The sequence below is a fragment of the Nicotiana attenuata genome, unplaced genomic scaffold (assembly GCF_001879085.1).
Source record: "Nicotiana attenuata strain UT unplaced genomic scaffold, NIATTr2, whole genome shotgun sequence".
Classification (NCBI taxonomy): domain Eukaryota; kingdom Viridiplantae; phylum Streptophyta; class Magnoliopsida; order Solanales; family Solanaceae; genus Nicotiana; species Nicotiana attenuata.
In genome coordinates, this window is record NW_017670316.1 from 833759 (window position 1) to 861187 (window position 27429).

The window sequence follows — 27429 nt, forward strand, 5'->3', positions numbered from 1 at the left end:
CCACTATTATTATCTATGTTTCCGCAAATTATTGTTATTAAATCATGTTTCATAATTGCTTAAATGGTGATTTACTGCATTAAAGAAGTGTCCTGTATTGGTCTGGCTGGCCTTGTCTTCACGAGAGGCGCCATCACGACCGGGCTTGGGAATTGGGTCGTGACAGTTATCTCTTATGTGAAGGCTCGATGTACGGTCGAGAAGGGATGTTTGGCCTATTTGGCATGTGTTCGTGATTCTAGTGCTGAGGTTCCTTCCATCGATTATGTGCCCGTTGTTCGTGAGCTTCTTGAGGTTTTTCCCTTCAGACCTGCCGGGTATGCCACCCGATAGGGATATTGACTTTTGCATTGATTTGGCTCCGGGCACTCAGCCCATTTCTATCCCGCCGTATCGTATGGCCCCGCCTGAGTTGAAAGAGTTGAAAGAGCAGTTGCAAGACTTGCCTGAGTAGGGTTTCATTATCCCTAGTGTTTCGCCTTGGGGTGCGCCGGTGTTGTTTGCCAAAAAGAAGGACGAATCGATGAGAATGCGTATTGATTATCGGTAGTTGAACAAGGTTGCAATCAAGAATGAGTATCCATTGCCGAGGATTGATGATTTGTTTGATCAGCTTCAGGGTGCCAAGGTAATTTTCGAAGATTGACTTGAGATCTAGCTACCATCAATTGAGGATTTGGGCATCCGATGTCCCTAAGACAGCTTTCCGCACTCGGTACGGGCATTATGAGTTCTTGGTTATGCCATTCGAATTGACAATGCCCCAGCCGCTCTTATGGATTTGATGAATCGAGTGTTCAGGCCTTATTTGGACCATTCGTGATAGTCTTCATTGATGATATATTGATATATTCCCGCAGCCAGGAGGAGCACGAGCAGCATCTTAGAGTGGTTCTTCAGACTTTAAGGGATAGTCAGTTATATGCAAAGTTCTCCAAGTGTGAGTTCTGGTTGAGTTCGGTTGCATTGCTGGGTCATCTGGTGTCAGCAGAGGGTATTTAGGTTGATCCGAAGAAGATTGAGGCAGTCAAGAACTGGCCTAGACCAGCATCAACTACAGAGATTCGGAGTTGCTTGGGATTGGCAGGCTACTATCATCGGTTCGTGGAGGGGTTTTCATCTATTGCAGCCCCGATGACCAGGTTGACCCAGAAGGGTGCCCAGTTCAGATGGTCGGATGAGTGTGAGGCGAGCTTTCAGAAGCTCAAAACAGCTCTGACTACGGCACCGGTGTTGGTTTTGCCCACAGGTTCAGGGCCTTATACATTTCGTTGTGATGCTTCTCGTATTAGGCTTGGTGCACTGTTGATGCAGGATGGCAAGGTCATTGCCTATGCTTCGTGTCAGTTGAAGATTCACGAGAAGAACTATTCAGTTCATGATTTGGAGATGGTCGCCATAGTTCACGCATTGAAGATTTGGAGGCATTATCTGTATGGTGTGGCATGTGAGGTGTTCACGGATCACAAGAGTCTTCAGTATTAGTTCAAGCAAAAGGAGTTGAATTTGAGTTAGAGGAGGTGGTCGGAGTTGTCGAAGGATTTTGATATCACCATTTTGTATCATCCGGGAAAGTCCAATGTGGTGGCCGATGCTTTGAGTAGGAAGTCAGCGCACTTCATTCTTGTGGCAGTCTCCTATTCATCCGAAAGGTTAGCTGAGATCTACATTCGGGAGATTGTTCGGTTTCATGGTGTATCCATATCTATCATTTCAGGCCGGGGTACGCAGTTTACCTCGCGCTTCTAGGGAGCAGTTCAGTGAGAGTTGGGCACGCGAGTTGAGTTGAGCACAGCATTTCATCCCCAAACGGACGGTCGGTCTGAGCAGACTATTTATATTTTGGAGGATATGCTCCGAGCTTGTTTCATTGACTTTGGAGGCTCGTGGGATCAGTTTTTGCCTTTAGCAGAGTTTGCTTACAACAACCGTTACCAGTCGAGTATCCAGATGGCTCCTTATGAGGCTTTATATGGTAGGCGGTGTCGATCTCCGGTCGGATGGTTTGAGCCAGGAGAGGCTCGATTATTGGGTACGGATCTGGTTCAGAAGGCCTTGGACAAGGTCAGGATTATTCAGGATAGGCTCCGTATAGCTCAGTCTAGGCAAAAGAGTTATACAGACCGCAAGGTTCGAGATGTGGCTTTTATGGTTGGTGAGCGGGTATTGCTCCGAGTGTCGCCTATGAAGGGCGTGATGAGATTCGGGAAGAAGGGCAAGCTTGGCCCTAGGTTCATTGGTCCATTTGAGATTCTTGATCGAGTGGGAGAGGTGGCTAATAGACTTGCATTGCTGCCGAGCTTATCAGCCGTGCATCCAGTGTTTCATGTGTCCATGCTTCGAAAATATCACGGCGATCCATCCCACGTGTTAGATTTCAATTATGTCCAGTTGGACAAGGACTAGTCATATGAGGAGGAGCCGGTAGCTATTCTAGACCGGCAGGTTCGTCAGTTGAGATCGAAGAGTTTTCCTTCTGTTCGTGTTCAATGGAGAGGTCAGCCTCCTAAGGCATCGACCTGGGAGTCCGAGTCCGATATGCGGAGCCGTTATCCCCATCTTTTCCCCGACTCAGGTACTTCCTTCTTTTGTCCGTTCGAGGATGAACGGTTGTTTTAGAGGTCGAGAATGTGATGACCCAAACGGTCATCACTTGTTTTAAATTAAATGCTATGATTCCGAGGCCTTGAAAACCTCATTTAGAGTCACCCCGATTTTTGTGCGCAGTCCGGGCGCGTAGCCGGAAAGCTTAAATGAGAAACTGTGTGAGAAATGATAAGTTTTGACAATAAAATGAATTAATTTGATCTTGGTCAACGTTTTGTATAAACGGACCCGAACCTGTGATTTGACGTTCCTAGAGGGTCCGTAGGAAAATAGGGGACTTGGGCGTATGCCCGGAATCGAATTCCGAGGTCCCAAGCCCGAGAAATGAATTTTTAAAATAAATTGTTTTCCGAAATTGTTTATAAGGTTTTGAAATGAAATTTGATTAGAACCTGATGGTATCGGGCCCGTATTTTGGTTCCGACGCCCGGTACAGGTCTTATATGTGATTTAAGATGTTTCTGTGAAATTTGGTGAAAAACGGAATCCATTTGACGTGATTCGGACCTTAAAAGCAAATTTGATGTTTAAAGAAGTTTTGAGAAGTTTCATTGATCTTGAGGTTTAATTCGATGTTCATGATGTTATTTTGGTGATTTGAGTACACGCATAATTCCGTAGGATGTTTTTGAGGTTGTGTGGATATTTGGTTTGGAGCCCCGAGGGCTCGGGTGAGTTTTGGATAGGCCACGGGGTGAAATTTTGGACATAAGGAATTGCAGGCCTGCAGGTTTCGCATTTCCCAAACATTTTTCGCAATTACCAGGATTGTTCGCATTTCCCAAACGTTCGTCGCAATTCCCAGGTTCGCATTTCCCACACATTTTTCGCAATTACCAGGCATGTTCGCATTTCCCAAACTTTCTTCGCAATTCCCAAACTATTTTCGCAATTCCCAGGCATGTTCGCATTTCCCAAACTTTCTTCGCAATTTCCGGGTTCACAATTCCCAAACTTTTTTCGCAATTCCCGAGACTGCATAGGTTGGTTTGCAATTGCGAACCCCTGTTCGCAATTCCCATATCAGAGACCTGCAAGCTTTATACTTAGACGATTTTAAACCCATTTTTCATATTCTCTCAAAACCTAAACAAACTTAGGCGATTTTTCAAGGATTTCTTCTTCTCCAAATCAATTGTAAGTCATTTTTAACTAACTTCCTTCAATTCTTAACATATTTTAACATGATTTCAACTTCAAATCAATGATTTGCATGGGGGAAAATGGGTGTTTTGGGTAGAACCTAGTTTTTTTCAAAAATTGGGGATTTGGACCTCAATTTGAGGTCCGATTTCAAAACAAATTATATATTTGAGTTCGTGGGGGAATGGGTAATCGGGTTTTGACCACGTGGGCCCGGGGGCGATTTTTGACTTTTTGGGTCAAACTTTGGAAAACTCATTTTCATGCATTGGGGTTGATTCATTTAGTGTTTATTAAAGTAATTAAGTAATTTGTGATTAGATACGAGCGAATTGGAGGTGGAATGAAATTATGACATTTGAACATCGAGGAGCATTGGCTCAAGTTATATTAAAATTGTGAAAGTATATGAAATGATTGAACCCTTTGGAGCATTGGCTCAAGTGGTAAAGTGAGTTATGAAATAAAAAGTAAAGGAAAGAGAAAGAGTTATTAAATTGTTCCCTTGCCGGGATATTGTTACTTTGTTTGTTATCTCCCTTGCCGGGATGTTGAGATTATTGATGTTGTACCCTTGCCGGATTTTAATTGTTTAAATTGTGTTCCCTTGCCGGAATTTCTATTATTATTCTGTTTATTCCTTGCCCCTTGTTTGTTTAGTGTGAGGAAAGAGTGTAAAGCACGAAGGGTGATGCCGTGCATTGTTTGTTTATTGTGAGGAAAGACAGTAAAAGCACGAAGGGTGATGCCGTGCCGCACGATGTACCATTCCGTGCCGATTCTATTGAATATATGTGAGGAAAGAGAGTAAAAGCATGAAGGGTGATGTCGTGCACCTTTTATTATATCATTGCTTGGTGAGGATGAGAGTAAAAGCACGAAGGGTGATGCCGTGCACTTATTGCTATTTGTTATGATTTCTTATTATTATCAGTTCAAGTGCATTAATTGTCTTATTCCACTATTACTATGATTCTTTATGTTGACATTTTCCTTTATTGTGTTACTTGTTATTATTGAATCAAGGTATCCTTGCGCAATGTTATGCCTTGAATTTATGCCATAATTGCTACATACTTATGTGACTTGATTGCTACTTGACATTCAACATATTAAATATTAAATTGCCTAATTGCTCCTTAAAGTCCATAATTAATTGCTACTTGTCATTATTTGTTTTCCTCAGTGAATCATAATTTTTGTGTACTTGTTGTCTTATGAATTCGTATTAATTATTGCGTTTGTTAGAGTAAATTTCTTTTGGAAGAACTATTGATTTAATAAAATGGGAGCGGGTGGTACGCCTACCACGAGACTTAATGAAATGGGAGCGGGTGGTGGTACGCCTACCACGAGATTTAATAAAATGAGAGCGGGTGGTACGCCTACCACAAGATATAATGAAATGGGAGCGGGTGGTACGCCTACCACAAGATATGAGAAATGGGATCGGGTTGCACGCCTGCAACGAGTTGTGAACCTAGAGTGAAATTTGCCTTTGTCTTCCTTATCCTTGTTAGAAGTTGAATTTTGGTTTCTTGATAATTCTCTTGAGATTCTGTTTTATCTGTTATCTCCCGAAGCATGTTTCCCCCTCCCATCTTTATTTGTTTATTTCTGCTTTACATTCCGCTGTATATTATACAACTACACAGGTTTATTTGGTGGTCTGGTCCTAGCCTCGTCACTACTTCGCCGGGGTTAGGCTAGGCACTTACCAGTACATGGGTCGGTTGTGCTGATACTACACTCTGCACTCTTTTGTGCAGACCCTAGTGTTGTAGATTTCGGACCGCAGTGAGATTGCTGGATCATATTCATCAGGCGACCCGAGGTGGCCCTGTAGGCGTTTGCAGGCCCTGGCGTCTCCTTTCACCTACATTCCTGTTTCTTTCATGTATTTCTGGAGACAGTGTTGAGTTTACTTCTTTCAGACCTTTATGTGTAGTATTCTTAGACCGTCTGTGAAACTGTGACACCAGTTCTGGGTAGTCGAAATTCAAATGGTTGTATTAGAAATTTATGTTCAGATATAAAAAAAATTGTTATCTTCCGCTTAATTATTCAAAGTTCTGTTGTTTTCATGTTATTGACTTATATTTGTTAGAAAGAAGCAATGTGATAATGAAGTAAGTAGCTGAGGATTGGCTTGCCTCGCTCTCATTAGTAGGCGCCATCATGACTCCCGAGGGTGGGAAATCCGGGTCGTGACACAAATGGGGCAATCAACAAGGCGGCAGAAATTGGAATAACAATAATCAACAACAAGGTGGTAACAATTGGAACAATAACAATCAGAACAACAATTGGGGTAATCAAGGTAACAACCAAGGCAATTGGAACGGGAACAACAAAAATTGGAGCAACAACAATAGCAATCAAGGAGGGTGGAATAATGGTGGTAGGGGGCAAGTCTTTCAAAGGCCCTCCATGTTCCAACAACCAAACAATCCACCCCCCCTTTCAGTCGCAAGGGTCTAGTTCTTCCGGGAGTGATATGGGACGGATAGAGATGATGTTCGAGCAGATGATGAAAAAGAACCAAGATTCTGACGCATAATTGACTTCACATAACACATCCATCTGGAACCTAGAAGTGCAAATAGGACAAATTTCTCAAGCTTTAAATACCCGACCTAAGGGTGCGCTACCAAGTGACACGGTAGTGAACCCGAAGGGGGGTAATAATCATGTGATGGAAGTCACAACTAGAAGTAGAAGGGGTGGTGCAATGCCGACCTCAAATGAAAAGCAAGTGGTGAATGATGTTATTGAGCTCCGAGAAGATGTGGATCCTTTGATTGATGAAGTTGTGGTTGAGACAAATGTGAACAAGGAAGTGAGAATAGATATGTATGAGGCTGAGGTGGAAACTCAAGAGGCCGTGAACCCGTCTAGGGAGCACATAATTGATATTCCGGAGCCGGTGGTGCCAAAAGCCAAGGCACCCTTGCCTAGACCACCTCCACCTTATCCTCAGCGGTTAGCAAAGCAAAAGAATGACAATCAGTTCAAGAAATTCATAGACATGATGAAAAGACTCACAATCAATGTTCCTTTGGTGGAGGCACTCGAACAAATGCCTGGTTACGCAAAGTTCATGAAGGATTTAGTCACCAAGAAGTGTTATATGGAGTGTGAAACAATAAAGATGACGCACCAAGTTAGTGCGATTGTGCATTCTATGGCCCCGAAACTTGAAGACCCTGGAGCTTTTACTATTCCTTGCACTATCGGGAGTGCGGAGTTTGCTAAGGCCCTATGTGACTTGGGGGCTAGCATTAATTTGATGCCGTACTCAGTCTTTAAGACTTTGAGAATTGGGCAACCTGGGCCAACCTCAATGAGACTTCAAATGGCGGACCGATCGATGAAGAGGCCTTTGGGTATAATTGACGATGTGCTTGTCCGGGTGGACAAATTCATATTGCCGGCCGACTTTGTCATATTGGATTGTGAAGTGGATTTTGAAGTGCCTATTATTCTTGGGAGACCTTTCCTAGCTACGGGGAAGGCTTTGGTTGATGTGGAAGCAGGTGAATTGACATTTCGAGTGGGTGATGAAAAGGTGGTATTTCATGTTTGCAAATCAATGAGGCAACCCAATAGCACGGAAGTATGTTCACTTGTAGACATTGTCAGATCTGTGATAGTGGATGACACAAGTTCCATGATGAATGTTGAAGATCCCCTTGAGGCCGTACTTCTTGGCATGGATGTAGACGATGATGCTAGTAGAGTGGAGTGCGTGAATGCATTGCATGGTATGGGTTCATATTCATATGAGCCTAGGAAGCTATCTTTGGATCTTGAAAACCGCAAAACTCCACCAACTAAACCATCCATTGAGGAGCCACCGGTGTTGGAGTTGAAGCCACTTCCTCCATACCTCAGGTATGAATTTTTGGGCTCTAACTCTACTCTTCCAGTTATTCTTTCTTCTTGCCTTACTAACTTGCAGGTTGAGGCCACTTTGGAGGTGATTCAAAAGCGTAAAAGGGCAATAGGATGGACTTTGGCGGACATTTGGGTAATAAGCCCCGCATTTTGCATGCATAAGATCATCTTGGAGGAGGATGCAAGGCCATCTCTTGAACATCAATGGAGACTCAACGAGGCAATGCAAGAAGTCGTAAAGAAAGAGGTTATCAAGTGTCTTGACGCCGGTGTGGTTTATCCAATCTCTGACAGTTCGTGGAGTTCTCCAGTCCAATGTATGCCAAAGAAAGGAGGGATGATGGTGGTGCCCAATGACAACAATGAGCTTATTCCCACTCGAACCATTACCGGGTGGAGAGTTTGTATGGACTACTGGAAGCTCAACAAGGTGACCCGCAAGGATCATTTTCCCTTGCCATTCCTCGACCAAATGCTTGATCGTCTCGCAGGGAGGGCATTCTATTGTTTCTTGGATGGGTACTCGGGCTACAATCAAATTTTAATAGGCCCGGAGGACCAAGAGAAGACTACTTTTACATGCCCCTATGGAACAATTTCTTTCGCCCGGATGCCGTTCGTATTGTGCAATGCTCCGGCGACCTTCCAACGATGCATGATGGCTATTTTCACTGATATGGTGGAAGACATATTGGAGGTCTTTATGGACGACTTTAGTGTGGTTGGTGACTCTTTTGATGCATGTTTGGTGAATCTGGATAGAGTTTTGGCTCGCTGCGAAGAAACTAACCTAGTTCTCAATTGGGAGAAATGTCATTTTTTGGTGGAAGAAGGTGTAGTTCTGGGCCACAAGATTTCAAAAAATGGGATTGAGGTTGATAAGGCAAAAATCGAGGTGATTTCTAGACCCCCCCCCCTACTTCTGTCAAAGGGGTGAGGAGTTTTCTTGGTCACGCCGGGTTCTACCAGTGGTTTATCAAAGACTTCTCGAGGGTTGTGAATCCATTGTGCAAGCTACTAGAGAAAGATGCCAAGTTCGTTTTTGATGAAAAATGCATGGAGGCTTTTGAGCTCTTAAAACACAAGTTGACCACTACCCCTATCATAACCGCGCCTAATTGGAGTTTGCCCTTTGAATTGATGTGTGATCTAGTGATGTTGCATTAGGGGCGGTGTTGGGTCAACGGGTTAACAAGATGTTCCATCCTGTGTATTATGCAAGTAAGACTATGAATGAGGCTCAACGGAACTACACGGTGACGGAGAAGGAGCTATTGGCCATTGTATTTGCCATGGAGAAATTTCGACCATATCTTATGGGGGCCAAGGTGATTGTGCACACGGACCATGCAGCCCTTCGATATCTAATGACCAAAAAGTATTCCAAAGCAAGATTGATGAGATGGGTGTTGCTTCTTCAAGAATTTGACTTAGAGATAGTGGATCAGAGGGGAAGTGAGAACCAAGTTGCGGACCATTTGTCCCGGCTAGAGGAAGAAGGGAGGCCATGTGACGGTCTCGTGATAAATGATGCATTCCCCGACGAGCAACTTCTTTCTGTGTCAATGTGTGACATGCCATGGTTTGCGGACATCGCCAACTTCATAGTGACTGGAACTGCCCTGTCTGAGCTCTCTTCCAACCAAAAGAAAAAACTCAAACGGGATAGTTTGGATTTTTATTGGGATGATTCGTACTTGTTCAAAATTTGCACGGATGGAGTAATAAGAAGATGTGTCCCGGAAGGTGAACAGTTGAGCATATTGGAGGCTTGTCACTCATCCCCCTATGGTGGCCATCACGGAGGGGTGAGGACGGCTTCAAAGGTTTTAGGTTGCGGCTTCTATTGGCCAACTTTGTTTAAAGATGCTAGTGATTTGGTGAAGAGATGTGATGCATGCCAAAGGGCCGGCGGAATTTCAAAAAGGGATGAGATGCCTCTCAACACGATTCTCGAGGTGGATATTTTTGATGTTTGGGGCATCGATTTCATGGGTCCGTTCGTGAGCTCTTGTGGTAACACTTATATTCTCGTGGCGGTGGATTATGTCTCAAAGTGGGTGGAAGCCGTGGCTTTACCCAACAATGAAGCCCGAAGTGTAGTAGCATTATTGAAAAAGAGTATCTTCACAAGGTTTGGTACCCCTCATGCTATCATTAGTGATGGGGGGTCTCACTTTTGCAACAAGGCTTTTGATTCATTGCTTGCTAAGTATGGTGTAAATCACAAAGTGACCACTCCCTATCATCCTCAAGCCAGTGGTCAAGTGGAAGTGTCCAACCGCGAAATAAAGAGTATCTTGTCCAAGACGGTAAATGCTAATAGGACCGATTGGTCGAAGAAATTGGATGATGCTCTTTGGGCTTATCGGACGGCTTACAAGACCCCAATTGGTATGTCTCCGTATCGGTTGGTGTTTGGTAAAGCTTGTCATCTTCCGGTGGAATTGGAACACAAGGCTAAGTGGGCTTTGAGAAAGTTGAACTTGGAATGGGATGTTGTCGTAAATCTCTGGGTTGAGCAATTAAATGAACTTGATGAGTTTAGATTTCATGCCTACTCCAGCTCGTCCTTGTATAAGGACAAGATGAAGTACCTTCATAACAAATATGCTCGGGGAAAGGAATTCAAAATTGGTGATATGGTTCTTCTTTTCAACTCCCGGTTGAGATTATTTCCCGGGAAGCTCAAGTCTAAGTGGAGTGGCCCTTTTGAAGTGGTATGTGTGACTCCTTTTGGTGCTCTTGATCTCAAGAACAAGAATGGTGAAATATTCCGGGTCAATGGACATCGTGTCAAGCACTATTTGGGAAAGATTGATGATAGCCACATGGTGGCACTTATTCAGTTGAAGTGATATGATGGTAACAGGCGTCGTGCCGCGACGTTAAATCAGGCGCTTCTTGGGAGGCAACCCATGTCTTTTTCTTTCTCTTTAATTTTCTTTGTAGATTAGGATTTTTGAGCTAATTGTTTGTGAGATGTTGCAGGGATTGTGTTGAGGCAGTGCAAAATAAAGAAAAAACACCAGTAGTCTCTGAAGTAGCCAGTGCGGACCGCGGTGCACTTTTATGCGGTCCGCGCTGGCATGTCACTAATTACATGCTCTCTAAAGTTTTCCACCGCGACCGCGGTCAAATTTGTGCGGTCCGCAGTGGACCTTCGCGTCCGCGGTGTGCTCCAACGCGGCCGCGTGGGTTGCCTTCTGAAACTTCGGACTTTTAAGCCCAGCGCGGACCGCGGTCACTTTTACGCGGCCGCGCTGGTAGGTGAGTGTGGGGTCCCCAGTTTTTCTATAAATAGGGCCCTAAGGCTTCATTTACCCTTTTCGCACTTTCAACACTCAGGGCTATAGAACACAATTCATCTCCTTCTAAGATTGCTTTTCTGACTTCTTGGACTATTTGCACTCAATCCTCATAAACTTGGTAACATATCATACACTTGTGATTAATTAAATTTCTTATTTTCATTTTTTATAGCTTGTTCAGTAGTGTAACTTCTTCTTTTTCTGATAGTTTAGGTTGGTTTAAAACTAGGGTAATGCATCAAATATGCTTGTTTAATGGGTGTACTGAGTAGGGACAAAGTAGGTGTAATAACTTGAACAAAAATGGCAAAATATGCATCCCTAACTAAGTTTGCGAAAACCCTAGTCAGCGCGGTCTGCGGTCATTTTTGCGCGACCACACTGCCCTAACGCGGTCTGCGCTACAACTTTATGCGGACCGCGGTGCCATGGTGACTGACAGGTAATTGCCTCCAGTGCGGCCGCGTTCATGTTAGTGTGGTCCGCGCTGGACCACCGCGGCCGCATTACATTTTAGTGCGGACCGCGGTGGGAGATTCAGAGAAGGTATATTTTGGGCCTTTGCCTGACGCGGACCGCGGTCAAGTTTGTGCGGTCCGCGGTGCCCCTAGCGCGGCCGCGTGCACTTTTGTGCGGTCCGCATTGCTAGGTTCTGCAACCTATTTCTGCTGTTGTGTGCTGATATTGTCTATGCAATATATTTTGATTCACTGGTTTCACTGCATGTGCTTAAACTAACAATGTTAGATGATTATCTTTGCAGACAATGGTTAAACAAAGGGGAGCCAAACAATCACAACAACCCGGGAGAGGAGGTTCCTTCCGTGGGGGTAAAGGAAAAAGAATAGCAAAGCTCACTCCCCAGGCTAGGGAAAACATTAAAAAGACTCGAAAATTGATCAAAGCTGCTGAAAGGGCTGCCTCGCATTCGTCGGGGAGTGAGTATGTGCCTTCGAAGGACATCTCCTCAGATAAATCCCAACTCATGTAACCGACCCCCCGCACCTAGTTGATACCCCTTCATCATCACCCATCTCCAAAAGAGCAGTGACTGTAGTCTCGGATTCTTCTGACGATTCCGCAGCTGGTAGTAAGCAATACTACACCTCCCCCACAGCTTCATTATCTGGGGAGAGTGCAGGCCAAGATGAGGGAGGTGAACCACAGGTTGGGGGGATTGAGAGGAGTAGGAAGCCAGAAATCTGGGAGGATCGGTTTGTCAGTCAAGTGGCCTTTCATAAATTCAGGGAATGGTGTCCATTGAGGAAATTGATACCAGAGAGACCTTTTATTGACACAGACCTTCTACCCCACAACCCGGAGGTGCAAAGGAAATTTAGAACAAGATTGGGTTGGGAGTTCTTCATGGAGAGCTGTATAGATGCTAACGAGCACATGGTTAGGGAGTTCTACTCCAATGTGGCTCATATAGTGAAAGACACCAAGGTGACCAAAGTTCGGGACAAGACAGTGTTATTTGATGGGAGATCGTTGAATGAATATTTGGGGTTCCGTGATGAAGACGAGTCTCTGTATTTGGCTAAGTTGGCAATGGGAGAGGAAGTCCGCCCGTGGTTGGCCCAGTACTTGGCAATCCCAGGTACTGTGCCGGAGTGGTTGCAAGCTAGAAAGAAGATATTTAGGAAGACATTCAGTTTTGAGGCTCGAGGGTGGTTGACCTTTGTATGCAGTCGGCTTGACCCTTCTACTCATGACCAGACAATTCCACTTACCCGAGCAGTTTTAGTTGCATCAATCATGGCTGGGTACCCGATCAACGTGGGCAATGTGATGTCCCGTGTGATCTCTGCGGTGGGGCAAGAGCATGACAGGAACTATCCTTTTCTAAACACCCTATCGATGTACTTCCGGGATCTAGAGGTGGAGAGAAGGAGATATGATGTCAAGACAAAGCCGGTAGCTCCTTATTCTTGTATAGCATGCAGGGTCCGGACAACCCTAAATCCAAGAACTACAAGCCACCTTCCTCCGCCCCAACTGGCCAGTCTAAGGAGCCAGTTGCGGTAGAGCCGTCTACAGAGCCTTCTGTCACACCTGCTGCCACTACAGTCGGAGATTTGCCTCCAGGACCTTCTTCTTCTGCTGGTCCCAGTACTTCAGCTGGCCCGACTGTGCCATCCTCCAGGACTCACCCTTTCACTGCCCATCAGCTTAGTCAGACTTTGGCTAGCCTGAACAACTGGATGTCAGCAGCGACATCCAAGTTGACCACATTGGCTACTTCAGTTGAGGCCCATTCAGCACCTGCCACTGTTCAGGTTCCTCAATCTATTGAGGAGACATTGAAGAAGCTCCTGGCCAACCAGGAGAAGATTTTAGAGACTCAGGCCACCTTGACTAAGGTGGTAGATTCACATGGCAAAGCTCTGAAAGAGCTTGCCAAGGAGCACAAAAAGATGAGAAAGTCAAGGGCGTCTAAGGACTCGTTGAAGGTGCTTAGAGCAGACGTGAACAAGCTATTGGCAGATCAGATGCCTTTAGACTTGTTATTTGGGGATCCTGCCCCTCCAGCAGCAGCATCAGTGCCACAGCCAGAGCAGGAGCAGCTACTTAGGCAGCCTAGGAAGAAGAGGAAGCTTCCCAGTACAGAGGGTGTAGTGATTAAGCTTGCAGAGACTCAGGAGATTCCCTCCAGTGATGCACCCAATATTCAGCCAGTCCAGGAGCAGGCCACTATCCCAGCAGCAGAGCAGCAGCAGGCAGGGGACCAGTCTGAGGTTCCCGCCCATACAGGGGACCAGGGGACCACTGAGGATCCTATGCAGACAGACCAGGACTAGGGAGCTCTTCTATATCCTTTCCCTAATATGTGCTTATTTGTGTAGTTGGTATTGGGGACAATGCCAGCTCTTATTCGTGGGGGTGCGCCCTACATTTTTTAGATTATCTGGATGATTGTACATATTAGACTTTCATTTTATGTTCTGTTTATTTGATTTCCTAGTTGGTCTGTATATAACTTTACATTTTAGCTACTTTTATCGTACTTTTTCTTATCTTTTGGTCTGTATATAAAGTTACATTCGGTATATTTTCATCCCTCATTGTATATTCTATTCCCCTATTGTATATATTCATTCTGCTTTTCTATTTTCGCAAAATTTTTTCGTTTTTGGCTTCGTAGGTAGGCCCGTAGCCTTTTGTTTTGTTTTTGGCATTTTCAATAAAACCTCGGTTTTCTTAATGCCACGGTTCTTTCCAAGGGTGGAGTATAGTGCGAACCGGGTGGCTCTTCCCAATGATAGATGGTGTGACAACCTTCTTAAGGGTTTGAGTTCGTTTTTGATTTTTCTTTTGTTTTTGATATTTCGTAGTTAAGGGTACCTCAGGCAAAGCTTCACTTGGGCCTAACACATTTGCCTTCGATCCCATGATCAAAGACATAATGTTGTGTTAGGATGGTGAAAGTCGTGGCCTTGAGACTCTTGTGTTGACCAAACAATCATCATGTGGTCTTTTTGGACCATTGTGCGTTTGAATCATAACTGAGGTCGTTGTGGGCCCTCGACTCGATGTCTTTAGCAATCCCCTAGCATGTGTGGTGAGAAATCGAATTATGAGTCCAAGTCCCAGGCCAATGGTCTAGAACTTGCCCTGAATGTTTGTTGAGGCGAAATGCTAGGTGAAATTTGACTTGAGAAGTGATTGTAGGCTCTCCTTGATCCCAATGTTGAGTTAAACAATTCAATGGCCTACCAATGAAATGATCCCTAGTTAACCCTTTCGAGCCTTGAACCTTTTTCTTTCAAGAACCAATGTTACAAGCCTATACCCGTTCTAAAAGATACCCTCTCTTGGCACCCAAAATCTTCCCTTGAGTAATGGCAAATGTCTAAGTTTGGGGGAGGAGAGACAAGAAAGGAAGCAATAGTGGTAAAAGGTACGAAAGCAAAAAAAAAAAAGGGCTAGAAGAAAGTAGAAAAAGGAGAAATGATCTGAATTTCATAAGAAAGAGTGACAATGTGTCCCTCTAACCCCTTGAAAAGAAGTGAAATTCTCAAATGAGTCAAGCAAGTGTGCCAAAATGAATCAAAGGAAGTGCTTAAGGGAAGATTGAACCCATTTGAACTAAAACATGTCCTATCCTTACCCAAAAGCCTTCACAATGACTCCACAAAAGCCCTATATGATCTTGAGTTGAAGGAAACCTACATTGGTGGATACTTACATAAGGGGCAAGCATATGGTACCTAGAGCCGGACTTGTGACATTCTTCTTGAGAGAGATGAGTGAAATTCCATCAACCTCGGTTTGTGTGTCAATACTCTAAAAAGGTGAGGTTTGCTTAGGGAGAGTTGAGGATGTGTGAGTTTGGGTTCCACAATGACCAAGGTATTTGAGAAAAGTTCTTTGATGAAATGTGTCAACCCTTGATGCTCTTGTGTCACACTTGATCCATAGTTTTCAAAGTTTAAAATGTGTTAATGATGCATTCGTATTGAGGGTAATTAATAGTCCCAATTGATGATTGTTGAGGTTACTTTAGGATAGCTAGAATCACTTGGATGTTCCTTTATGGGGTGGGTTTTATTTTGTTTGCTTGAGGACAAGCAAAGGTTTAAGTTTAGGGGAGTTGATAAGTAGGATTTTAACGTGTTTTATGCCCCTACTTGCCTATGCTTTGAGTATAATTTGATACAAAATAATCCCAAAATGCTCATAGGTTGTGCTTGATTGCAGGTTTGAGCGACAAAGTGACTGAATTGTCAAAGATCGGCTCAAAACGGAGTGAAACCTGCTCAAGCATCAAATGCCAAGAAAAGTGAAGGAAAAAGATCCTAGTGCGGACCGCGCAAAAGTGCACACGACCGCACTAGGAGAATCAGAGAAGTGCTAATTCAGGACTCTTACAACGCGGCCGCGGTTGGATTTACGCGGCCCGCGTTCAGCTCACGCGGCCGCGCCATATTTTCAAGCGGTCCGCGTGAAGAGATTCAGAGAGATGAAATTTGGGGACCAAAGCAAGCCACGCGGCCGCGGTCACTTTCACGCGGTCCGCACCAGATCTCATACCGCCGCGCCACAGTTTTGCGCGGCCCGCTATCCTCAACTTCAGAGAGCCAATCTTCAAGATTTCAAGAGCCCACGCGGCCGCGCTACCTTTTTGCGCGGCCCGCGCTGACCCCGCAGGGGTATTTTTGTCCAAGTTTTTCAGCCACTATAAATAGATCCTTTTTCCATTTTTAGAGGGAGTTTTAGATACCTAAGGCTGCTGAGCTCGTGAGAACATTGGATTTAGCCATTTTTGGCATTTTTAACCTCTAATTTTGTATTTCTTCCTTAGTAATCAATTATTATGTTTGCTTCTTCATCTATTTCTTTAATTTTTGCATCTAGCATGAGTAGCTAAACTCACTAGCTTGGGTTGTGGCTCAACCCTAGTGTGGGTAATTAATGGGTGTTGCAATCTAAGGCTAGATTGATATTGGGTGTTTGCGANGATGAGTTGGTAATGGATTTTGTACACTTTTACGCGGTCCGCGGAGCAGAGATTCAGAGAGCCTATTTTTTACCCTTTCCAAGCAATGCGGCCCGCGCTCAATTCTGTGCGGCCGCACTACATTTTTACGCGGCCCGCGATCCTCAACTTCAAAGAAGTAAAAGCCAAGAGTTCAAGAGCCAGTGCGGCCGCGGTCAAGTTTGCGCGGTCCGTGCTGACCCCGCATGGGTATTTTCGTCCAAGTTTTTCAGCCACCATAAATAGATCCATTTTCCATTTTTCGGTTAGTTTTGTATCAGATATCAAGCTGCGCTTGTGAGAACTGAAATTTTAGCCTATTTTGGCATTTTAGCATTAATTTCTCAATAGATTCTTGTAGTTTCTCATCAGTAATTAATTATTATGTTTAATTCTTCTTCTAATTCTTCTGTTTCTTCTTTAATTATGTCTAGCTAAACCCATTAGTTGATGTTATTTTGATGATTTTATCGCACGAGCAAGTCCGTATGATGTTTTGGACTTGCGTGCATGTTTGGTTTGGATCCCCGAGGGCTCGGGTGAGTTTTGGATAGGCCACGGAGTGAAATTGGACTTAGGAAAAATTTGCTGGTATCTGATATTTTGCCCAGGCCTCTGATCTCGCAATTGCGAAGTCCTCAGGCATAGGAATTGCGACCCTGGTGTCACAAATGCAAACCTAGCCTGGGCAGGCCTTGGTCGCAAATGCGATGCTTCTATCACAAATGCGATGTCGCAAATGCGACTGATTTTTCGCAAATGCGAAGGTGATAGGATTTTCCCATGGTCGCAAATGCGATAGATTCTTCGCATTTGCGAAGATAGCAGGTCCTGAAGGGGTTCGCAATTGCGAACCCTGGTCGCAATNTGGAATCGAACGAACAAGAAAAGCGCAGGTTTGGCAAGACCGGTTTGTTAGCCAGGTGGCTTTCCACAAATTCAGGGAACTGTGGCCTTAACGGAAGCTGATCACAGAAAGAAGTATAATCACCTGAGATCTATTGCCCTTTCTTCCCAATTTACACAGGCAGCTTCATACCAGAGTAGGATGGGAGCATTTTTATGATCACTTGATAGATGCCAACGAGCACATGGTAAAGGAGTTTTACTGCAATGTAGCCCACACCAAAAAGGGCTCAATTGCGACCAAAGTGCGAGACAAAAACATAGTATTTTTTGGGAGAGCTTTGAATGAATATTTGGGTTTTGATGATGAAGATGAAACTCAATACAATGAGAAGTTGGCAATGAAGGAGGAGGTTCGCCCATGGTTGGCTGAGCATTTGGCTCATCCGGGTACTATTCCGGATTGGATACAGGCAGAGGTGAAAATCTTGAGGAAGAATTTGAACTTCGAAGCTAGAGGGTGGCTTACATTTGTCTGTAACAGGCTTGACCCCACTTCCCATGACCAGACTATCCCTCTTCCTCGTACGGTGCTGATTTCTTCTATCATGGAGGGTTTCCCTATTAATGTGGGGAATGTGATGAACAGGGCGATCACCTCGGTGGGAGTTGAGAGCATTGGGAACTATCCATTTCTCAACACTCTCAGCATGTATTTCCGGGATTCGAAGGTGCAGAAGAATCCTTATGATGTGAAAGTTCGCCCCGTGTCTCCATTCTCATGGTTCAGCACTCAAGGGCCGAACAACCCAAAGGACAAGAAGCACAAGGCATCCACCTCTACCCCGATTAGCCATTCTAAGGAGCCAGTTGCGGTAGAGTCTGCTGTGGAGCCTTTTACTGAGCTTCCCTCTATCCCAGCTGCCACAATTATTGTTGATGTGGCCTCCTCTTCTACGGGTCCTAGTTCTTCAGCTGGCCCGTCAGTCCCTACTTCCCGGACCAACCCTCTCACAGCCCATTAGTTAGCAAAGACTTTGGCCAGTTTGAACAACTGGATGTCAGCTGCGACATCCAAGTTGTCAACATTAGCTTCTTAAGTTGAGGCCTAGTCAGCACCAGCCACTGCTCAGATTCCTCAATCTATTGAGGAAACATTGAAGAAGCTCCTGGCCAACCAGGAAAAGATTTTAGAGACTCAGGCCACCTTGAGTAAGGCGGTAGATTCACATGGTAAAGCTCTGAAAGAGCTTGCCAAGGAGCATAGAAAGATGAGAAAGTCAAGGGCGTCTAAGGAGTCGGTGAAGGCACTTCGAGCGGATGTAGACAAGCTATCGGCAGATCAAATGCCATTAGACTTGCTATTTGAGGATCCAGCTCCTCCAGCAGCAGCACCAGAGCCACAACAGAGGAAGCTTCCTAGTGCAGAGGGTGTAGTGATTGAGCTTGCGGAGACTCAGGGGATTCCCTCCAGTGATGCACCCACTATTCAGCCGGTCTAGGAGCAGGCCACTATCCTAGCAGCAGCAGGCAGGGGACCAGTCAGAGGTTCCCGCCCATACAGGGGATCAGGGGACCACTGAGGATCCTATGCCGACGGACCAGGACTAGGGAGCTCTTCTATATCCTTTCACCGATATTTTGTGCTTATTTGTGTAGTTGGCATTGGGGACAATGCCAGCTCTTATTCGTGGGGGTGTGCCCTACATTTTTTGGACTATCTAGATGATTGTACATATTAGACTTTCATTTTATGTTCTGTTTATTTGATTTCCTAGTTGGCCTGTATATAACTTTACACTTTAGCTACTTCTATCGTACTTTTTCTTATCTTTTGGTCTGTATATAAAGTTACATTCGGTATATTTTCATCCCTCATTGTATATTCTATTCCCCTATTGTATATATTCATTTTGCTTTTCTATTTTTGCAAAATATTTTTGTTTTTAGCTTCGTAGGTAGGCTCGTAGCCTTTTGTTTTGTTTTTGGCGTTTTCAATAAACCCTTGTTTTTCTTAATGCCACGGTTCTTTCCAAGGGTGGAGCCTAGTGCGAACCGGGTGGCTCTTCCCAATGATAGATGGCATGACAACCTTCTTAAGGGTTTGAGTCCGTTTTTGATTTTGTTTTTGTTTTTGTTATTTCGTAGTTAAAGAGTACCTCGGGCAAAGCTTCACTTGGGCCTAACACATTTGCCTTCGATCCCATGATCAAAGACATAATGTTGTGTTAGGATGGTGAAAGTCGTGGCCTTGAGACTCTTGTGTTGACCAAACAATCATCATGTGGTCTTTTTGGACCATTGTGCGCTTGAATCATAATTGAGGTCGTTGTGGGCCCTCGACTCGATGTCTTTAGCAATCCCCTAGCATGTGTGGTGAGAAATCGAATTGTGTGTCCTAGTCCCGAGCCAATGGTCTAGAACTTGCCCTGAATGTTTGTTGAGGCGAAATCCTAGGTGAAATTTGACTTGAGAAGTGATTGTAGGCTCTCCTTGATCCCAATGTTGAGTTAAACAATTCAATGGCCTACCAATGAAATGATCCCTAGTAACCCTTTCGAGCCTTGAACCTTTTTCTTTCAAGAACCAATGTTACAAGCCTATACCCGTTCTAAAAGATACCCTCTCTTGGCACCCAAAATCTTCCCTTGAGTAATGGCAAATGTCTAAGTTTGGGGGAGGAGAGACAAGAAAGGAAGCAATAGTGGTAAAAGGTACGAAAGCAAAAAGAAAAAAAGGAAGCACTGATTTGAATAAAGAAAAAGACAAAAAGAAAGAACAATGCGAAAAAGAATAAAAAGGGGATACAAGGGAAAAAAAGTGAAAAAAGGCTAGAAGAAAGTAGAAAAGGATAAATGATTTGAATTGCATAAGAAAGAGTGACAATGTGTCCCTCTAACCCCTTGAAAAGAAGTGAAATGCTCAAATGAGTCAAGAAAGTGTGCCAAAATGAATCAAAGGAAGTGCTTAAGGGTAGATTGAACCCATTTGAACTAAAACATGTCCTATCCTTACCCAAAAGCCTTCGCAATGACTCCACAAAAGCCCTATATGATCTTGAGTTGAAGGAAACCTACATTAGTGGATACTTACATAAGGGGCAAGCATATGGTACCTAGAGCCGGACTTGTGACATTTTTCTTGAGAGAGATGAGTGAAAGTCCATCAACCTCGGTTTGTGTGTCAATACTCTAAAAAGGTGAGGTTCTCTTAGGGAGAGTTGAGGATGTGTGAGTTTGGGTTCCACAATGACCAAGGTATTTGAGAAAAGTTCTTTGATGAAATGTGTCAACCCTTGATGCTCTTGTGTCACACTTGATCCATATTTTTCAAAATTTAAATTGTGTTAATGATGCATTCGTATTGAGAGCAATTGTTAGTGCCAATTGATGTTTGTTGGGGTTACTTTAGGATAGCTGGAATCACTTGGATGTTCCATTATGAGGTGGGTTTTATTTTGTTTGCTTGAGGACAAGCAAAGGTTTAAGTTTGGGGAGTTGATAAGTAGGATTTTAACATGTTTTATGCCCCTACTTGCCTATGCTTTGAGTATAATTTGATACAAAATAATCCCAAAATGCTCACAGGTTGTGCTTGATTGCAGGTTAAAGCGGCAAAGTGACTGAATTGTCAAAGATCAGCTCAAAACGGAGTGAAACCTGCTCAAGTATCAAAGGCCAAGAAAAGTGAAGGAAAAAGACCCTAGTGCGGACCGCACAAAAGTGCACGCGACCGCACTAGGAGAATCATAGAAGTGCTGATTCAAGACTCTCACCACGCGGCTGCGGTTGGATTTAAGCAGCCCGCGCTCAGATCACGCGGCCGCGCCATATTTTCATTCGGTCCGTGAAGAGATTCAGAGAGATGAAGTTTTGGGACCAAAGCAAGCCACGCGCTCGCGGTCACATTTACGCGGTCCGTTCCAGATTTCATGCGGCCGCGCTACACTTTTGCGCGAGCCGCTATCCTCAACTTCAGAGAGCCAATCTTCAAGATTTCAAGAGCCCACGCGGCCGCGCTACACTTTTGCGCAGCCCGCGCTGACCCCGCAGGGGTACTTTTGTCCAACTTTTTCAGCCACTATAAATGGATCCTTTTTCCATTTTTAGGTTAAGTTTTAGATACCGAAGGCTGCTGGGCTCGTGAGAACATTGGGTTTAGCCATTTTTGGTGTTTTTAACCTCTAATTTTGTATTTCTTCCTTAGTAATCAATTATTATGTTTGCTTCTTCATTTATTTCTTTAATTTTTGCACCTAGCATGAGTAGCTAAACTCACTAGCTAGGGTTGTGGCACAACCCTAGTATGGGTAATTAATGGGTGTTGCAATCTAAGGCTAGATTGATATTGGGTGTTTGCTATTTGGGTTAAATTTAGGCTTTCATTAAGGATTGGTGGTTGCAAACACTGATTCTAGCTTAGTGGGTTTGACTTATCTTGAGAGAGAAAGTCTATGACCTCATAATTGACCCAACAAGAAATTGGGATGGACCCATGAGAAATGGTAGTCCCAATTAACGGGTTAGATCTCGAGAGAGTGATTACCCCACTTGAACCTTAGTTGCTTGGTCAACTTGGCCTACCCACTTGGTCTCGAGAGAGTCAATTGGGCAAAATCACTCTCTCTACCAAGAGGTGTGAGAGTGGGTAAAATGGAGCAACGGTCATAGCATAAGCCCTAAATAAGTCAATTTACCCTTAGTAGCATCTACCCGTTAGTTAGCCACCTAGGTAATGCCACGACCCTAGTGCCTTTCTCTATATTAATTACAACTTAGCAATATCTCCATAGCATAATTTAGCTTCAAATATTAGTCTTAAAAGTAGAAGATACAAAAACCCAAACCGAAAATGTTAGAAGTGATATTAGAAGCACAACTGCAATTCTAAACTAAGCAGATAATACAACTCCCTCTCTAGCTCCCTGTGGAAAATCGATCCCGATCCACTATCGGGTAAAAGCTGTTGCAACCCGCTCTTCCTACTTTGGTGTAGTGTTGAGTCGGCAGCGATCACATAGCCGGCGACAATGGCACTTACGCTGTTTGATGTGAGGCCAAGAGGCCTTTTGTAGGCGTTGTTTCGTCTCGTTAAGGTCTTATTTATTATTTTTCCTGACGCGTCGTCGGTTCTAAAAGAACCACGATTTCAAGTTGTAGTCGGCGATGTTTTGAGCACCTCTAAATTCATAGCTTATTGGTCGAGTAGATCGACGCTTTTGCGATTTTGGAGCCGACGTGGTCGGGACTCGTTTCTTGCCTGTTATGGGAAGCCTGTGTTTAACCGGTTCTTTCCGAAGTAGATTCGGAGGATTTTTTAGCAACAGTCGGGCGTCCCCGAGTCGCATTTTTTAGGCTGTAGCACCCGTTTCGACCGGAGTCGTGTGTGTTTTCATGCCTAAACTATGGGATTTTTCATGCCAGCTGAGGTCTTACAGTTTTCCATACCTGTTGAGGTCTTACAGTATATGGAGAATAGACCTCGTTTTGCTGAGGCTGCCCGTTAGGGTCTTACAATTTCAGATTTTCCCAGTGCGTGGAGATTGGTGGAAGTCTCCGAGTTATGAGTTTGCTTGAAGACAGCTTCTCATGAGCTCGGAGCTGTTTCCGTGGGCTTGATAAGCCCGTAGTTGTTTTTCGGGGGCTTGGTAAGCCCAGAGTTCCGACCCTGGGGTCGTGCAAGCTTGTCAAATTGCATATATTGAGTCTCCAAGTATATCGGATCAGTTTAGGCTTGACTACCCCCTTTTGTAGATTTGGATCCATATCTTGAGGGCTATGTGAGCCCGGAGTCCCGACCCTAGGGTGGGGGTGCTGAACTGCTTAAGTCTCCGAGTATATCATATTCGTTTGATGGAAAAGCATTTGCTGTGAATGTGTTGAGACAATCTTTCTCAAAACATGAAATGCCGGGAAAATACCTATTATTGCTCCGGAGCAGATATAGGCCGTGATGAAAAATGCCGAAAATATATTCTTTATTGCTTGGCCTAGATATAGGCTGCAAGTACATATAGTTTTGTTGTCATGAGCTCGACCCTCACGGGCTCGACTCCTTAAAATTGCTTGGCGTGACGTGTGATCTTTGTTGGAAAAGCCCTTTCAGTAGGAAACTCATTTTCTGGGTGAGAGTCTGTTTGCGTTGAAGAGAGGGCGATGTTCGATTGGGGGTTCCCGCGAGTATTCCACGATCAGAGGCCCTAATAGTAGTATCGCTTGAGCATCGACACATTCTAGTTGTGCGGGAGCTGCTCACCTTCCATGTTGCCAAGCTTATATGAGCCTTTGCCAATTATTCAAGGACGCGATACGGCCCTTCCAAATTCTGGTCTAGTTTCCCCTCGTTGGGATTTCGGGTGTTGAGAGTAACCTTCCTTTGGACCCAGTCCCCGATGCTGAAGTATCTGAGGTTCGTTCTCTGGTTGTAATATCTTTCATTTTTCTGCTTCTGGGCAGCCATCCGAACCAGCAAGGCCTCCCGCCTCTAGTCGAGTAGTTCGAGGGCTGTTGTCATGGCCTCGTGGTTTGTCTCCTCGCTGGCGTGTCGGTATCTAGCGCTTGGCTCCCCGACCTCTACTGGTATTAATGCTTCAGCGTCGTATACTAGAGAGAAAGGCGTTTCGCCCGTGCTTGATTTTGAAATCGTCCGATATGCCCATAATATCTCGAGTAGAGTCTCTCGCCACTTTCCCTTGGAGCTCTCTAATTTTTTCTTTAAGTTTAGGATGATAGTTTTATTTGTGGATTCGGCCTGGCCGTTTGCGCACGGACGATATGGCGTTAAAAGGATCCTTTTGATTTTGTTGTCCTCCAGGAACTAAGTCACCTTGCTCCCAATGAATTTTCTCCCGTTGTCGCATGTTATTTCGGACGGGATCCCGAACTAGCATATGACGTGTTCCCATATGAAGTTGATGACCTCCTTCTCTCTTATTTTTTTGAAGGCATGCGCTTCAACCCATTTTGAAAAGTAATAAGTCATAAACAAAATGAACCTAGCCTTACCTGGTGCCGTTGGCAAAGGGCCAACGATATCCATTCCCCCATTTCATTAATGGCCATGGTGATCGGACGGATGTAGTTGTTCGCCGGGCTGGTGGATCATTGGGATGAATCATTGACACTTGTCACATCTCCGGACGAACTCCTTGGCTTTCCTTTCATGATATCCCAATAGTAACCTACTCGGATTATCTTTCTGACTAGGGAGTCTGCCCGGAGTGATTTCCGCAGGTGCCCTCATGGATCTCTCGGAGCACGTAGTATGTATCTCCCAGCCCAAGGCATACTGCTAGGGGGCCGTCGAACATTCTGCTATACAGGGCCTCATATTTGTCAAGCGAGAACAGGTCGCTCTGGTTCGTAAGGCTCTCGATTCTTTTGGGTCGGCGGGCAGCATTATGTCCTTCAGATAGGCGATGTATTTATTTCTCCAATCCCATATTAGGCTGGTCGAGTTGACTTCCGCGTGACCTTCCTCAACTACAGATTTGATTTGTTGGACCAAAGCCCCGGGGAGTAGGTCTTCCTCCTCGGCGGATGATCCTAGGTTTGCCAGTGCATCAGCCTCGCTGTTCTGCTCTCGGGGTACATGGACTAAGGTCCATTCCTTGATGCGGTGCAAGGTGACTTGGATTTTATCCAGATACCTCTGCATTCTGTCTTCCCGAGCTTCGTAACTTCCGTTTACCTGACTTACTACGAGGAGTGAATCGCATTTTGCTTTGATGGACTCGGCTCCCAGGTCCTTAGCCAGCTCTAGACCTACAATCATAGACTCATACTCGGCGTCGTTGTTAGTTAGCTTCGCAGTTTTTATGGATTGTCGGATTACGCCGCCGATGGACGACTTCAGGACTATATCGAGTCCGGATCCTCTAACGTTTATGGCACCATCCGTGAACATGTTCCACACCCAAGAAGATGTGCATGACTTTAGTAAAAGTTCCTTCTCTACCTCGGGGATGAGGGATGGTGAAAAATCGGCCACGAAATCCGCTAGGATCTGGGATTTAATGGCCATTCGAGGTTGATACTCGCTATCATACCGTCCGAGCTCAATGGCCCATTTAGCCAGTCGGCCTGACAACTCAGGTTTGTGCAGTATGCTCCGGAGGGGATAGGTCGATAGGATGCAGATGCGGTGGCACTGAAAGTAAGGCTTTAGCTTGCGTGGAGCGCTTATTAGGTGCCAATTTTTCTAGATTGGGGTACCGGGTTTCGGCGTGCCCCAAGGTTTGACTTACGTAATACACAGGAAATTGCATGCCTTGCTCTTCCCGGACTAATACACCGCTCACCGCTATGTTAGATACGACCAGGTATAGATACAGCGTTTCATCCTCCTTGGGCGTGTGCAGCAAGGGTGGGCTTGACAGGTACCGTTTCAGCTCTTCCAGGGCGCCTTGGCATTCTGGAGTCCATTCGAAGTCGCTCTTTATTTTGAGTAGGGAAAAGAAGTGATGGATTTTTTCTGACGACCTTGATATGAACCTACACAGGGCTGCAATCCGCCCAGTCAGTCGTTGGACGGCTTTTTCGTTGTTTACCATCGTGATTTCTTCGATGGCCTTTATTTTGCCGGGGTTGATCTCAATGCCCCTATTTGAGACCATTAAGCCCAGAAATTTGCCAGAGCCTACTCCGAAGGCGCACTTTTCGGGGTTGAGCTTCATGTTGTAGCTTCTGAGGATGTCGAAAGTTTCCTGCAAGTGGGTCAGGTGATCCTCTGTGCGCAGGGATTTAACTAACATATCGTCAATGTATACTTCCATCGATTTTCCTATTTGGTGTTCGAACATCTTATTAACTAGGCGGTTGTACGTTGCTCCCGCATTTTTTAGTCCGAAGGGCATCACATTATAACAATATGTGCCATACTTTATGATGAATGAAGTCTTTTCCCTGTCCTCAGGGTTCATCTGAATCTGATTGTACCCCAAGTAAGCATCGAGGAAGGTGAGGGTCTCGTGGCCGGCCGTGGCATCGATCAGACGATCAATGTTGGGCAGCGGGAAAGAATCTTTGGGGCATGCTTTGTTTAAATCCTTATAATTTACGCACATTCTTAGCTTATTTCCTTTCTTTGGCACTATTACTATGTTGGCTAACCATTCGGGATACTTTACCTCCCCGATGGACCCGATTTTTAAGAGTTTCGTTACCTTCTATTCGATAAAGCCGTGTTTTACCTCGGACTGCTGATAAGTTGGTATTTTACCAAATTATCTTGTCTTTAAACGTATACTTTTGCTATGTTTGAGTGATAAAATCATGTATTTAATGTCATTTACTTCTATTTTACGGGGTGAATGTGATTTAGAAGTAATGGTGAAGAAACCAAGTGAAAACAAGTCAAAAGAAGCTAAAAAGAAAGAAAAATCTGGGCAATGCACTCAGGGATCGCATTTGCGAGCAACTCTAGGGAAATGCGAAGGAAGGAAAATCATGCAGTCTTCGCAAATACGAAGAGCCCTTCGCAAATGCGAAGTCAACTGGGAAAGTCAAACTTCGCAAATGCGAAGAGTCCTTCGAAAAAGCGAAGTCAATGGGATAAGCCAGCAATCGCAATTGTGAAGAGGACTTCGCAAAAGCGAAATCAACCGAACAAGTCAATCTTCGCAAATGCGAAGATAGCATCGCAAATGCGAAGTGAAGCAGTACAGGAAAAGTTGGGAATCGCGAGCCTTTGGTCACAATTGCGAAAATCGAGCTACAGGCCTGGGCAAATCTTGAATTTCACATTTTTTATCCCCAAACCATTTTTATGCACGACCAAACACATCTTTTGGCATATCTTTGGCTTATTTTCAGTAGCATAGACTAGAGAAGAACAAGTATTGAAGCTAGGGTTTTGCGCACACACGTGGGTCTTGAAGATTTCAAGCTTGTGGTTAAGGATTTCTTACCCATTTATGTTTGTTTCTTCATTTCCTTGCTTTGTATTGAATATTTAAGTGTGTAGTATTATTTCCAACACTTGAATCTTGTTTATGCAAATACTCATATTTAAAGTGTGGATTAAATACCTTGTTGTGCTTATGTATTGAATGATTTTTATTCTTTTATGAAGTGAGTTATTGTTATTTTAATTATTCTTGTTCTTTAATGTTTCCAAAGGGATTAGTTAACCCTAGGACTCGCCCAT

General features: G+C 44.5%; 1 protein-coding gene across 1 annotated transcript; it reads right to left on the reverse strand.

Annotated features, from left to right (window-relative positions):
* Window positions 1-24573: 24573 nt before the first annotated feature.
* LOC109237730 lies at window positions 24574-26056 on the reverse strand. The gene is made up of 2 exons (XM_019404084.1): window positions 25529-26056; window positions 24574-25431 (listed from the first exon to the last, which is right to left on the reverse strand). Exons 1-2 carry the CDS (start codon window positions 26054-26056, stop codon window positions 24574-24576), a joined length of 1386 nt encoding a protein of 461 aa, XP_019259629.1.
* Window positions 26057-27429: the final 1373 nt, after the last annotated feature.